Source organism: Dipodomys merriami, unplaced genomic scaffold (assembly GCF_024711535.1).
Source record: "Dipodomys merriami isolate MVZ:Mamm:240054 unplaced genomic scaffold, mDipMer1.0.p SCAF_10, whole genome shotgun sequence".
Classification (NCBI taxonomy): Eukaryota; Metazoa; Chordata; class Mammalia; order Rodentia; family Heteromyidae; genus Dipodomys; species Dipodomys merriami.
The window spans coordinates 12,654,465-12,668,751 of NW_027202271.1; the positions used below are offsets into that span (position 1 = coordinate 12,654,465).

The 14,287-nt window shown below is 42.2% G+C and overlaps 1 protein-coding gene across 1 annotated transcript; it reads left to right on the forward strand.

The window, feature by feature from the left end:
• Nucleotides 1-1,473: 1,473 nt before the first annotated feature.
• Nucleotides 1,474-8,323, forward strand: LOC138838161 (olfactory receptor 8S1-like). Its single transcript, XM_070037334.1, has 3 exons — nucleotides 1,474-1,875; nucleotides 2,299-2,379; nucleotides 8,228-8,323. Exons 1-3 carry the CDS (start codon nucleotides 1,474-1,476, stop codon nucleotides 8,321-8,323), a joined length of 579 nt encoding a protein of 192 aa, XP_069893435.1.
• Nucleotides 8,324-14,287: the final 5,964 nt, after the last annotated feature.

Consider the following 14,287-nt stretch of genomic DNA (forward strand, 5'->3'; position numbering starts at 1 on the left):
AATATTGGAATAAGAGATAAAAAAATTTGAATGAAGCCAATGTGACCAAAGATTAAAAATACTACTAATAAGTAAATCTTTCTCTAACTAAAAAAAGAAAGAATGACTGAAGGGAGAAAAATTGATTTTTATTCCTATAGAACAAACCTAAATTATTCACCTGACAATTAGTGGAATTATTTCCCGATTCTTCTATTTTATGTGAATATGGCATCAAATCATACACATTGTCATAAACAGATCTCTAAATGATAAACTGGGAATAAATTTCAGACCTGAAATACTTCCTGGAAGTATGGTTATAACTCAGTGGTAGTGTGTTTTGACTAGCACATTTAAGATTCTCAGTTTGATCCTCAGCCCTACAAGTAAACAAAAAAAGGTTGGCTGAACTAGAATTTCTATAAGAATAATCAAAAACAGGAAGTGAGAAAATGTTCTGCATAGAAAAAATATACAAATTGCATTATTTATTACCAAGAGTATTTGGATTATCTTGAACAAGGAGTCTAAAGAGAGGAAAACAGATTTGGAACCACCATGGCAGATAAGTAATTTAATGGTTTTTGAAACTAATGAGAATATAGGTTTCTGACATTAGAACATACAATAAAAACTCAATAAATGTGTAAGGGACCTAACTTTTTTTTAATTTTTGTTATATATATACAGGTCCTGGGGCTTTACCTCAGGGCCTGAGCCTATCTGTAAGTTTTTGTGCTCAAGGCTACAGTCTACCACTTGAGCCACAACTCTACTTCCAGCTTTTGGGTAGTTAATTGGGGATAAGAGTCTCACAGACTTTCCTGCCTGGACTGGCTTCCAACTTAAATTCTCACATCTCAGCCTCCTGAGTAGCTAGTATTTCAGGCATAAATCACTACAACCCAGATAAAATTGTTTTGTTTTTTTCAGTAGAAAGAACAAGTTTATTTTAAAGTAAAAGTAGGATATAGACTATGTAGAGACAAGGGCTCTAAATATGGGAGTTCCTACAATACTATTTATGAAGGAGGGAATGGTCTGAAATACATAAAGAATTTGGGAAAAGCGTGTTGCCAGTGTGAAAGTATAAAACTCTGAGCTATACTAGGAGCAACTTTGCACTGATACCTCCCAAGTTCTGATAGAACAAGAGAAAATGCAGGAGAGACACGTTGATGCCATAAAGAATGAGGAAAATCAAGCACAGTGCTTGTGGCCCACACCTGCAATCCTAGCTACTCAGGAGGCTGAGAATCTGCAGATCATAGTTCAAAGCCAGCCCAAGCAGGAAAGTCTGTGAGACTTTTACCTCCAATTAACCACCAGAAAACCAGAAGTAGAGCTGTGGCTCAAAGTGGTAGAGCGCTAGCTTGACCTGAAGAGCTTAGGGACAGCACATGGGCCCTGAATTCAAGCCCTACAACCCACCAAATAAAAGGAGGAAAATCATCCATAATCTATTTTATCCCAAGGAAACATCATCCACGAATGGCCTGGAAGAACCGTAGCTCCATCACCGAGTTTATTTTCACCGGGCTGTCTGATGACCCCCACATCGAGGCTCTGCTCTTTGTGCTCTTCCTGGCCATTTATCTCCTGACCATGATGGGCAACCTGATGCTGCTGGTGGTGATCAAAGCTGACACCCACCTCCACACCCCCATGTACTTCTTCTTGAGTAATCTCTCTTTTATAGATCTCTGCTTCTCCTCAGTCACCCTGCCCAAGCTCCTAGAAGACTTCCTGTCTGACAAGAAAACCATCTCAGTAGAGGGCTGCCTGACTCAAGTCTTCTTTGTCTTCTTCTCTTCGGGAACAGAAGCCTGCCTGCTCTCCGTGATGGCCTATGACCGCTATGCTGCCATCTGTCACCCACTGCATTATGGCCAGGTGATGAGCAGTGGGCTGTGTATGCGGCTGGTGCTAGTCTCGTGGGGTGTGGCTTCGCTCAATGCACTCATCATTGTACTCTTGGCTGTCAGTCTGGACTTCTGTGAGGCCCGCACCATCCATCACTACACTTGTGAGCTGCCTGCTCTCTTCCCTCTGTCTTGTTCAGATATCTCCATTGCTGTTAATATCCTGCTGGGGGCCAGCTTAATGCATGGGCTTGGCACCTTTATCCCAATCTTTTTCTCCTATGCCCGTATTGTCTCCACCATCTTAAGGATCAGCACCACCACAGGCAGAAGCAAAGCCTTCTCCACCTGCTCCTCCCACCTCATCGCAGTCACCTTGTTCTTTGGTTCGGGTTTTCTTTGCTATCTTATGCCCCCCACAGGTGGCTTCCTGAATTTGCTCTTTTCTCTGCAGTACAGCGCAGTCACACCCATGCTGAATCCTCTCATCTACAGCCTGAAAAACAAGGAGGTGAAGGCGGCCGTCAACAGAACAGTGAGGAAATATCTGAGTTTTAGTTAGTGAACTGAGACAGTTCCTAACCATGATATAAAGACTGTGTTGTGTGTGTGTGTGTGTGTGTGTGTGTGTGTGTGTGTGTGTGTGTGTGTGTGTCTGTGTGCGCTTGAACTCAGAGACTAGGCACTGTCCCTGCGCTTTTCTGCCCAAGGCTGACACTCTACCACTTTTGAGCTGCAGCTTCACTTCTAGCTCTTTTTGGTGCTTAATTGGAGATAAAAATTTCATGGGCTTTACTGCCCATGCAGTCTAGCAATTTTTTTCTCATCCTAAAAATGAAAATAAAATACTAATCCTCCCTCAACTTCACTGGCTTCAGCCAGTCTCTCTTCTAGCTTTAATGTCATGCTCACAGCAAACAAAAAAAAATAAAAATAAATAGTCATGAGCCAGGTGCCAGTGGCTCCTACCATAGTTACTCAGGAAGCTGAGATCTGAGGATCATGACTCAAAGCCAACTTGGGCAGGAAAGTCTATGAGACCACCCAAATGGTGGAAATGAAGCTGTGACTCAAGTAGAACACTAGCCTTGAAGAGGAAAAAGGAAAAAGAAAAAGGTCAGAAACGGCTCCCAAACCCTGAATCCAGCCCCAGGACTAGCAAAATAAAATGAAATTGAATAAATAGTCATGCTCATTTATTTATAAACTATTAATCCGCTTCCCAGACACTATCAAGTTACAACAATTATTATAGATATACCCCGTGTCTTCACTCAGTGTCTAAGGTGAATGACAGATGGATAACTGATAACCTTACAATAACAATGGAACTTCAATTTCTAACTCTGCACGGGGCACCACAGAGCTCAATAGGTAAATGTTAACATGGCCTGGGAGGAAGTTTACCCAAAGTAATGAGAGTATAATCATAAGGCATGATCCTGCAGTGGTGTCTCTGGGTTCTTTAGGCCTGTACTTCTGTGACTGACTCAATGTGACATTTATTATTGGTGGAAGAAGAACAGTACAGTACTGGAGTTTGAACTCCAGGCCTGCATACCATCCCTGAGCTTTTGTGTTCAAATTGGGCACTCTACTACTTGAGACACAACTCCATTTCTGGCTTTTTAGGAGTTGACTGGAGATAAGACTCTCACAACTTTCCTACTTCAGACTGGCTTCCAACTGTGATCCCCAGATCTCAGCCCCCTAGGTAGCTGGGATTACAGGTGTGCGCCACTAGCAACCAGGCCATTTGCAGTTTCTCCTGTTGTTCCTACAATTCTGTCCTTGGGAGCCTCTGTATTTTACATTTTTTCCTGGCCTTAATTTAGTTCCCTCTGTAGAATCAATCATCACCTATATGGTAATGACTCCTTAATCTATAAACATCACATATATCAAGAATAATGTATATAAAATCAAATACATTTTTCATACTTCCACAAAAATATTATTTATTAAAATATCTACTCTGGAAATGGTGCTGTGACTCAAGTGGTAGAGCCCTAGCCTTGAGCTGAAGAGCTGACAGACAGCGCCCAGGTCCAAAGTTCAGGCCCCATGACCAACAGAAAAAAACAAAAAAACTAAAATATCTACTATGAATCCAACACTGAATAAAATCTATATTCATAGTGCTGCCTCCAAGTCGTTTTCTCACAAATAACTATGACACTATCACAGTAATCATGCACAAGCCACTTATCTGGTGGTATAAATAGAATTGTCAATATCAGAAAATTTTATCACATGAAAATCATGCTTTGCCACCCAGTATCATTTTCACAAATCACTTTTATTTCCTCACTCAAAATAAATGACCAAAAAATTCTAAGATTTTCAAGCATAGTTTAGTCCTGACTACATTTGTAAGGAAGGCAATAGTAATAGGAGTTTGAACTCAGGGCCTTGAGCTTGCTAGGCTAAATTTGATGCTACTGAGCCATGCCCTCAACCCTGGTTTCTACTGATTCTTTTTAGGATAAGGTTTCACTTCCCACCTGGGCATGCTCCTGATGGCAGATCCACCTAGTCCAGGCTTCCCACTGTCTCTGGGACCACAGATGCTCAGTCTTGGCCTCACATGTAGTTTTGGCTAACAGATACACGATACTGCACCCAGCTATGGATTGAGCTTCTCTGCCCAAGCTGCTGGCCTTGAATTGTGGTCCTGTGGCTCAAACAATAGAGCACTTGCCCTGAGCTGAAGAGCTCAGGGACAGTGCCCAGGCCCAGAGTTCAAGCCCCACAACCAACAACAACAAAAAAAGTAAGGTCTCATCTTAGTCTCCCAAATATCTAGGGTTACAGAAGTTAGCCACTATTGTTGTTCTTGTTGTTTGGGTCTTAATTTGTGTTGTTGTTGTTTGCCAGTACAATATTCCTACTTGGAACTTTATACTTTCTAGGCAGGTTTTGTACCATTTGAGCCAGGCCTTAAACCTTATATAAATATAAAGACATAAACAAATGTGATTAAGAAGAACTGCTTTGTATTGACTGGGGCTTGAGAAGATGTATATGACACCCTCACAGCCCTCACATACCTTTTCTCTTTTCCCTGTCTCTCACTAGAACTTCAGGAAATTCCCTACTGCTCAGTCAGATAGTGTGTGGCACAGGTTGGAAGTGTGGTCTTGAACCCAGGACCTTGCACTCTCACTTGGCTTGTGCTCATGGCTAGAACTCCATGACTTGAGTCATACTTCCAGCCTGACATCTTTCTGGCTAATTGGAGATAGAGTCCCACAAGCTTTTTCTACCTGGGGCTGCTTTGAACCAAAATCTTCCACATCTCAGCTTCCTGAGTAGCTAGAATTACAGGTATAAACAAGCAGCACCCAGCTTCAAGATGGCTTTTATCCCTCACCAAATAATATCAAGACCTAAACCACCAGAAGGGTTAAAGATTCTTGTGTTATTTACATCTGTGGTCTATTAGACATTGGGGGTCCGTCCAGGAGCGACACATTCCAAACTCTTCTGAAGTCATAGCAGATGGGTCTCTATTACAAAAAAATATGTTTGTTTCCTAGAATTGAGATATTTTTTGCTACAAGCCACCATTTCTATTCAGATGTAGTAGTGCAGACCTATAATTGCAGCTACTCAGGAGGTAGAAGTAAGAGGATCACAAGTTTAAGGTCAAGCTAGAAAAAGTGAGACTTTATCTCAAAAAACAATGATAATAATAATAATAATAATACAAATGAAAGGATTGGAAGCATGATACCAGTGAGGAAAGAGAAGGAAGGAAGGAAGGAAGGAAGGAAGGAAGGAAGGAAGGAAGGAAGGAAGGAAGGAAGGAAGGAAAGAAGGAAGGAAGGAAGGAAGGAAGGAAGGCTCATGCCTGTAATCCTAGCTACTCAGGAGGCTGAGATCTGAGGATCATGGTTCAAAGCCAGCCCAAGCAGGAAAGGCCATGGGACTCTTATCACTAGAAAACAGGAAATGATACTGTGGTTCAAAATGATAGAATGCCAGCCTTGAGCAAAAGAGCTCAGGGACAGTGCCCAGGCCCCAAGTTCAAGCCTCATGACCAAAAAGGGGGGGAAAAAGCCTATTTACTCCTAAGAGGTTTTAGACCAATGATGAGAAACATACTTTTTTTTGTTTTAGAAACTCATCTCTCTTAGTACCTAAGACTCATTTCTTATTGAAGAAATGGTGAATATAAATTTGTATTGAATTTGCATCACTTGACATTAATTAAGAGCACCGTATCCTCTGTTTCTAATGCAAACTTCATTACAATGTTGGTTTCTAAAAGCCAGGCCTGGTGACAGAGCCTGTAATCCCAGCACTTGGAAGGCTGAGGCAAGAAGATTGTAAATTTAAAGCAAGCCTGGGCTACATAGTAATGACTGTTCTCTGCCTCAAATAATAAGATACTGTTTTTAATTTTAGACCTTTTTCACTAAATAGCTGAATTATTTCTGCTTTAATAAACTAGACAAATAATTCATTAGCAGGGCTCATGCCTCTAGTCCCAGCCATTCAGGAAGCTGATATCTGAGTATTGCAAGTCAAAATTAGCCTGGCCAAGAAATTCTGTGAGACTCTTGTTTCCAATCCACTATCAAATTCTAGAAGTAGAGTTGTGACTCAAATGGTAGAGTGCCAGCCTTGAATGAAAAAGCAAAAAGACAGAGCCCAGACCCTGAGTTCAAACCCTAATACTAGCGCACGCGCGCGCACATACACACACACACACACACACACACACACACACACACACAAATTGTAGCCTGGCACCACTGGTTCATGCCTGTAATCCTAGCTACTCAGGAGGCTGAGATCTGAGGATCATGGTTCAAAGCCAGCCCAGGCAGGAAAATCTGTGAGACTCTCAGCTCCAATAAACCACCAGAAAACCAGAAATGGTGCTGTGGCTCAAGTGGTAGAGCGCTAGTCTTGAGCTGAAGAGCTGAGAGACAACACCCAAGCCCAGAGTTCAAGCCCCATGCCAAAAAAAAAAAAAAAGGAAACTCAAATATATGTTAGACAATGACATGGTGTCAGTAAAATATGTCACAGCTCTGCTCCTTTGTGAATTCCTAAAGGATAAGGTTCCTCTATGCTTTGTGAGGAAAATACGTTGGTTTTCTGAGTAATTTTTGTGTAAATCCCTTTCTTTATCTTCCCTTTAGTACCACTCCAAAGCCTTGGGGGGGGGGGGGGAAGAAACTTTTCCAGGCCTTAAGTCAGAGACTTCAAACACTGCCCTAATGACAGTCAGTCCCCAGTGCCTCAAAGTTGAACTTTTCAGCTAACTAGAAACCACGGGATTTGTGAATACAGAACTTGGCTCCAGGCTGTAACTTGGGGGAATGCAAGCACTGGTCCAGCTTCTCCCAGGTGCCTCTGTCAGCCCAGCTGACCTTCCAATTGGCTCACCAAGAGAAGTCTTGAGTGACACTCGCAAAGGAATAGTCAAAATCACAGAAGAAATAAAGAAGAGATAGGACATCACCACACCTGCTATTACCTGAGAAAGTTTGCATGGCTGTTGTTCAGAATTATGAGCTGCGTTGGAGTAAACGTTCTTCATATCCAGTGCTTCCAGAGCTCCTGTTATTCTAACGTCATTTGCCCATTGAGATCAAAGAGGAAAGCTTATCTGCTCTTTCAAGCATCCAACTCCTGCTGTTGAAAGTCCTGAGATTTTACCTCTGATATGTCTGTCCTGATGGGAAAGACAGAGCCTGTGCAGTCACCTCCTTCAAGAATGGTAAGAACCTCTCTGCTCTCCCGGTGTTCCCCTGTATTTGCCTGTGAAGCTGTGTACATGTTTCAATTCTCCTGCTCATCTTCTATTCATTTTGCCCTCCTCTTCGTTCATCCCTCAGCTACAGATAGAAACATTCCATTCCAGGGCAGATATCTATCCCCTCTATGGGACCTTCTGTGTTTCCAAATGGTGCATTTGTGCCAACAGCCTTGGATAGACAGAAAGGTGTTTATTCACTCTGCTTAACCCTGAGGACACTATGCCTAAAAGCCAGGGTAGAAAGCTTTATATGGCTCAAAGATGGCAGAAAGCTATCACCTACAATCTAATGAGACTATCAGAAATAAAATATTGGATTGTTGGAGTTTATTTCCTTTTGGGGTTGGAGGAGGGGTACAGTACTAGGGCTTGAACTCAGGGACTTGAGCTCTTGCTTGGCTTTTTACTCAAAGCTGGTACTCTATCACTTGAGCCACACTTCCACTTCTGGCTTTCTGCTAGGTAACTGTAGATAAGAGTTTCTCAGATTTGTCTAGGCTGGCTTCAAACCTCAATCCTCAGATCTCAGCTTCCTAATTAACTAGGATGACAGGCATGAGCTACTGGCATCTGGTTTGGGTGTTTATTTCTTCTTCCCTAACTTTCCCAGAACTGCAACCAGGGGAACTGCAATGAAGTCTTTCTACTATTGAAACCACCTTCCAATCTACTCACCATGGAGACACAGAGCAGTGTGGGGGAGTAGAGGGGAGATCAGGTCTGAGAAAAACCACCCAACCCCTGTTTCCAATGCTGAGACCTGATCCTTCCCCATATCTGCACCTTCCACTTTGCATCTGGGGTCTGTGTGTTAACCCTCAGCCCCAGAATCCGCTTGCCACCTTATCTAGACTGGCCTTCTACATGCACACTTCCCTCCTCTCTTCATTCCAAGAGTATCTTTAGCAGAAGTGAAGAAATGAAGCTAGGGTCAGTGCCTCACACCTGTAATACTACCTACACAAGAGTCTGAAATATGAGGGTAGAAGTTCAAAGCCTGCCTGTGCAAGAAAACCCATGAGACTTTTACATCCAATTAACCACCAAAAAGCCAAAAGTAGAGCTGTAGTTCAAGTGGTAGAGCACTAGCCTTAAGCAAAAAAGCTCAGGGACAGTGCCAGCCCTAAGTCCAAGCCTCAGTCTCACCACACACACACACACACACACACACACACACAGAGAGAGAGAGAGAGAGAGAGAGAGAGAGAGAGAGAGAGAGAGAGAGTATAAGAAATGTATTTTGTACCTAAAATATACCCCATTTTATAGAAACCTGTTGTCAGGGGCTGGGAAGGTAGCTCAGTGGTAGAGCGCTTGCCTTGCATGCCTGAGGCCCTGGGTTCGATTCCTCAGCACCACATAAGCAAAAAGAAAAAAGCCAGAAGTGGCGCTTTGGCTCAAGTGGCAGAGCGCTAGCCTTGAGGTGAAGAGCTGAGGGACAGCACCCAGGCCCAGAGTTCAGGCCCCCGACCAGACCACCCCCCAAAAAGAGAAGGAAACCTGTTATCAAACAGCTAACCCTTTGGACAAGTTCAATTACTACCTTTATCAGAGCTGTTCTTTGAGCATGGTTCTTTGTTTTTTTTGTTTTGTTTTGTTTTAGTCATTCGTGGAACTTGAACTCAGAGCCTGGGCACTGACCCTGAGCCTTTCTTCTCAAGACTAGCACTCTATTACTTTGAACTACAGCTCTACTTCCAGTTTTCTGGTGGTTAGTTGGAGATAAGAGTCCCACAGACTTTCCTGCTAGGCTGGCTTTGAACCACAATCCTCAGACCTCAGCTTCCTCAGTAGCTAGGCTTACAGGCATGAGCCATCAGCACCCAGCTGTGTTTGATTCTTAATCAGTGAAATAAATCTGTGATTTTCTGTATTAATAACTGATTTGGGGAAGATGTTTATTTCAGTGAACTTTCTAAGAGCCATAAAAGCATAGATATACTTTGTCTCTTTGTAAAAGAAAATCAAGTATAAAACTGCCATAAAGTGTCTGGGTTGACAGAATGGGCACAAGATGTTTATCTAAAACAAGCTGAAATCCTCATTATACTTCTCCTACCCCTCTGTCATCAACATCCTTGTCTTTCTCTGTGGTTTTTCCCTCTTCTAACCCCATATTCAAAATCTGGAATGATCTTTTATACCTCAGGATTAACTGAATCCTTTCTGATGAGAGACTAAGGGTTTGACTTGCTTTATTCTTAATTGATCTAGGGTATAATTGAAAACAGTCGATATTGGTTGTTAGAAATTTCAGACATTTATTGGAGGTGCTGCTAAGGTGGGAGGGTGGGAAGTCTTCCCTGTGATAACTTGTAAAATAAAAGGAAAGAAGTACTGCTCCCTTCTTTCACACAAAATGTGGATACAGAGCAGGACAGAAAGGAATTCTCCAAAAAAAATGTTACAGTGCTGTAAATATGACAGCTTTGAGCCCCAATGGACAATGTATCCATAAATTCCCCTTGTAAAAGTAAAAGAATGAAAGACATTTTGGGGATAGCATTATCCATAAAAATAAATTATCACCACCCAGCACCAGTGGCTTATGCCTGTAATTATACCTACTCAGGAGGTTTAGAATCATGGTTCAAAGCCAGCTCAGGCAGGAAAGTCTGTGAGACATTTATCTCCAAGTAGCCACCAAAAAGCCAGAAATGGAGCTATGGCTCAAATGGCAGAGCACCAACCTTGAGGGGAAAAAAAGCTCAATGAACAGTGCCCAGGCCCTGAGTTCAAGCCTCAAGACTGGCACAAAACAATCTTGCTATGCACATATCTTTGGAGAAAATTGGGTTTTTTTTGTTTTGTTTTTTGTTTTTGTCAGCCGTGGGGCCTGAACTCTGGGCCTGGGCACTGTTCCTCAGCTCTTCAGCTCAAGGGTACCACTCTACCACTAGAGCCACAGTGCCACTTCCGGCATTTTCTGCTTATGTGGTGTTGAGGAATAGAACTCAGGGCCTCATGCATGCAAGGTAAGCACTCTACCACTGAGCCACCTTCCCAGCCCTGAAAATAGTTTTTATTTACCATTTGACTTTGACTTTATTTATATGTATTTCAAATAAAGTATTAGCATTCAACAGTATTCACCTTTTATCCCCACAGGGTCCCCAAAAGTAATGTCTCCAGCTGGCCGTGCTTCATCATCACTGGGTCTCAACTTTCATTCTACTGTCACACAAAGTCAAGCATTTCCCTGTTTGTCCAAGAATACAGGTAACCTAGACTTAGCTGTAAGGTAGACCTGAACTTGGGCTAATGGATTTATTAATGGGATCAGAATGTAACCGTCTCTTGATGAGTGAACATCTTAGAGATTGCTGCAAAACTGCAAGGGTCAGAATCAGAGTTGTCTAAATCAGAAATATTAAACCTTCTCTCTGGGAACAGCTTGTGGAGATCAAACAAAAGCAGAATAATGATAAATCTGACTAAAAATGACAAGTGAAACAGAAGTCTTCACATAAGAAGAAGAATTACTACAAAGACCCATCAATAAAGGTTTTTAGTTATTTTAAGTACAATATCATCATTCACCCACACTATTCATAATCCTGGTCCTAGTTTATACCTAGAATAAGAGGATGCAAGAAGGTTTCAAAATAAAACTATAAGATGACAAGTGGCAGTGGCTCATGAATGTAATCTTAGCTACTCAGAAAGCTGATATTTGAGGATCACAGTTCAAAGCCAGCCCAGGCACAAAAGACTGTGAGACTGTTATCTCTAGTTAACCAGCCAGAAATGGTGTGGCTCAAGTGGTAGAATACTAGCCTTGGTCAAAAAAGCTAGGGACAGTGCCCAGGCCCTCCTTGAGTGCCAGGATACACACACACACACACACACACACACACACACACACACACAATAACAAGCTAATAGATGATGGTAAAAAGCTCACAGAAGTTTGAATTAATGGAATCAGGGTATTTCTTATGCATGATGGCACAGAAAGAAATAGGCCTGTTAGGTCTCAGAGGTAAACAGAATGACAGATGAGAAAGAACTCTGAATATAAAGTAAGAAAAATGTTAATTACCAAACTGATACTTTGGCATCATAAGCAGAGATGACTATGTCATTTATTTTCTGGTTCCTTTGCTTTTGTCAACATGCAAAATATCCTTGAATGTCCAACTTCTTCTTTATGTTGGTGGTACCAGGGCTTAGTTTTTTGTGGTTCTGGTTTTTTTGTTTGTTTGTTTGTTTGTTTGTTTTCTCAAGGCTGTCCCTCAGCTCCTCAGCTCAAGGCTAGCACTCTACCACTTGAGCCACACTTCCACTTTCAGATTTTTGATAGTTAATTGGAGATAAGAGTGTCACAGATTCTCCTGCCTGGGCTGGTTTTGAGACTTAATCCTCAGATCTCAGCCTTCTAAACAGCTAACATTACAGGCATGCGCCACTGGTGCCCAGCAATACCCAACTGCTTATAAGAAAAATGGGGGGGAGGGGCTGGGAAGGTGGCTCAGTGGTAGAGCGCTTGCCTTGCATGCATGAGGCCCTGGGTTCGATTCCTCAGCACCACATAAGCAAAAAGAAAAAAGCCAGAAGTGGTGCTGTGGCTCAAGTGGTAGAGCGCTAGCCTTGAGCTGAAGAGCTGAGGGACAGCGCCCAGGCCCAGAGTTCAGGCCCCACGACCGGACCCAAAAAAAAAAAAAAAAATGGGGATAAAACTCCTTATCCCTTAGCTAAGAATTTCCTGATAATTCTCCCTGCATTTTCTTAAGGGAAGCTCAGAAAGAAGTTGAGGAAAATGCTCTGTGAATACTAAGGTCCTATTAAAATTAAATGTGCTGTAAAGTAAGGAGCAAGGACACATCATGACTTCCATAGGCATTGGGCATATTCCTTTTATGGTCCTGGTTTCCATCTTAAAAATTAATGGTGCAGTAATTCTCAGCTGGAATCACAGCTAGCCAGCAGGTGAAAATCAGAAGGCTAATGGTCCAAGGCCAGTCTGACCAGAAGTTTTCTAAGACTCAAGCAGTAAGCAGGATAGAATACCATGCCTGTTATCCCAGCTACCCAGAAGGAGGAGGATCACAGTCCAGGAAACCCAGGTAAAACTGCAAATCCTTATTGGAAAAATAACTTCAGCAGGCTGGGAAGGTGGCTCAGTGGTAGAATGCTTGCCTGGCATGCACGAGGCCCTGAGTTCGATTCCTCAGCACCACATTAAGGAGACAAAGCCAGAAGTGGCACTGTGGCTTAAGTGGTAGAGCACTGGCGTTGAGCTGGCATGCTGAGGGACAGTGCCCAGGCTCAGAGTTCAGGCCCCACAACTGACCAAAAAAAAAAAAAACATGTCATTATAATGGGTAAGGAGAGTAGCTATAGGGGTAGAGCGACCTGCCTAGCAAACATAAGACTCTGAGTTCAAACCTTGGCACTGTCAATGAAATAGATGAAATCTAGTCAGATTACATTCATTGTTTTCTGCTAACCCTTCAAGAAATGAATATATTTCCATCAGTTGCAGAAGAAATGTGGCTCTAGTTACTGATGCTCACTGCTAGTATGGAGCTGGATGAATTTAGACCCAAATATAAAATTAAGAAATTAAGGAAATTGGCCGCTAGTGGATTACGCCTGTCATCCTAGCTACTCAGGAGGCTGAGATCTGAGGATCATGGTTCAAAGCCAGCCAGAGCAGGAAAGCCTGTGAGACTCTTATCTCCAATTAACCACTCAGAAAACTGGAAGTGGCTCTGTGGCTCAAGTGGTAGAGTGCTCGCCTTGAGCTGAGGAGTCTAGGGACAGTGCCCAGGCCCAGAGTTCAAGCCCAACAACCGACCAAAAAAAAGAAAGAAAGAAAGAAAGAAATTAAGGAGAACTATGAGAAAGCGAGGGAAGGTATGACATTGTGCAAAAGGAAATGTACCCTTTACCTGACTTATGCAACTATAATCCCTCTGTACATCACCTTTATAATAACAATTTTTGTGTGTACATTTTTAATTGTAAAAATGCCTACAGAGGGGTTACAGTTACATGAGCAAGGTAATGAGTACATTTCCTATTGAGCATTGCTGCCTCCTCCTTTGTTTTCCCCCTATCATCCCTTCCCTCCCATCTCCACAACTACCCCTCTCCCCCGCCAAAGTTTTAAAGTTGGTTTTCAACAGAGTGTTTTGTACATCTCATTGTTACAATGGGTCAACCTATTTCCTTATTTCAGCATTTTGTTTTTTCCCTTCCCCTCCCCGAATTAGAGAAGTGTATATACAAGATGCAGGTTACCAGAATCAAATACACTGAAAACAGGAGTTATACCATGGGGGAGGGACATACAAAGAAAAAAAATCACATGGTACATTACAAATACGTTAGAAACAATAGCAACAAAGAAAAAAAGATATTTGTGTCCCTATCTTGGGGTTCATTTCACTTAACATAATCTTATATGGCCTTTTCTGCTTGTCCTACATATGTAGTAGTTATTGCAAATCAGGGAAACCATGGGACCTGTGTTTCTTTGGGCCTGGCTTACTTTACTTAATGTAATTTTTTCCAAGTCTTTCCATTTCCTAACAAATGGGGCAAGGTCATTCTTTCTGATGAAGGCATAGAATTCTATTGTGTATGTATACCACATTTTCTTGATCCATTCATCTACTGAGGAGCATCTGGGTTGGTTCCATATCTTAGCTATAGTAAATAATGC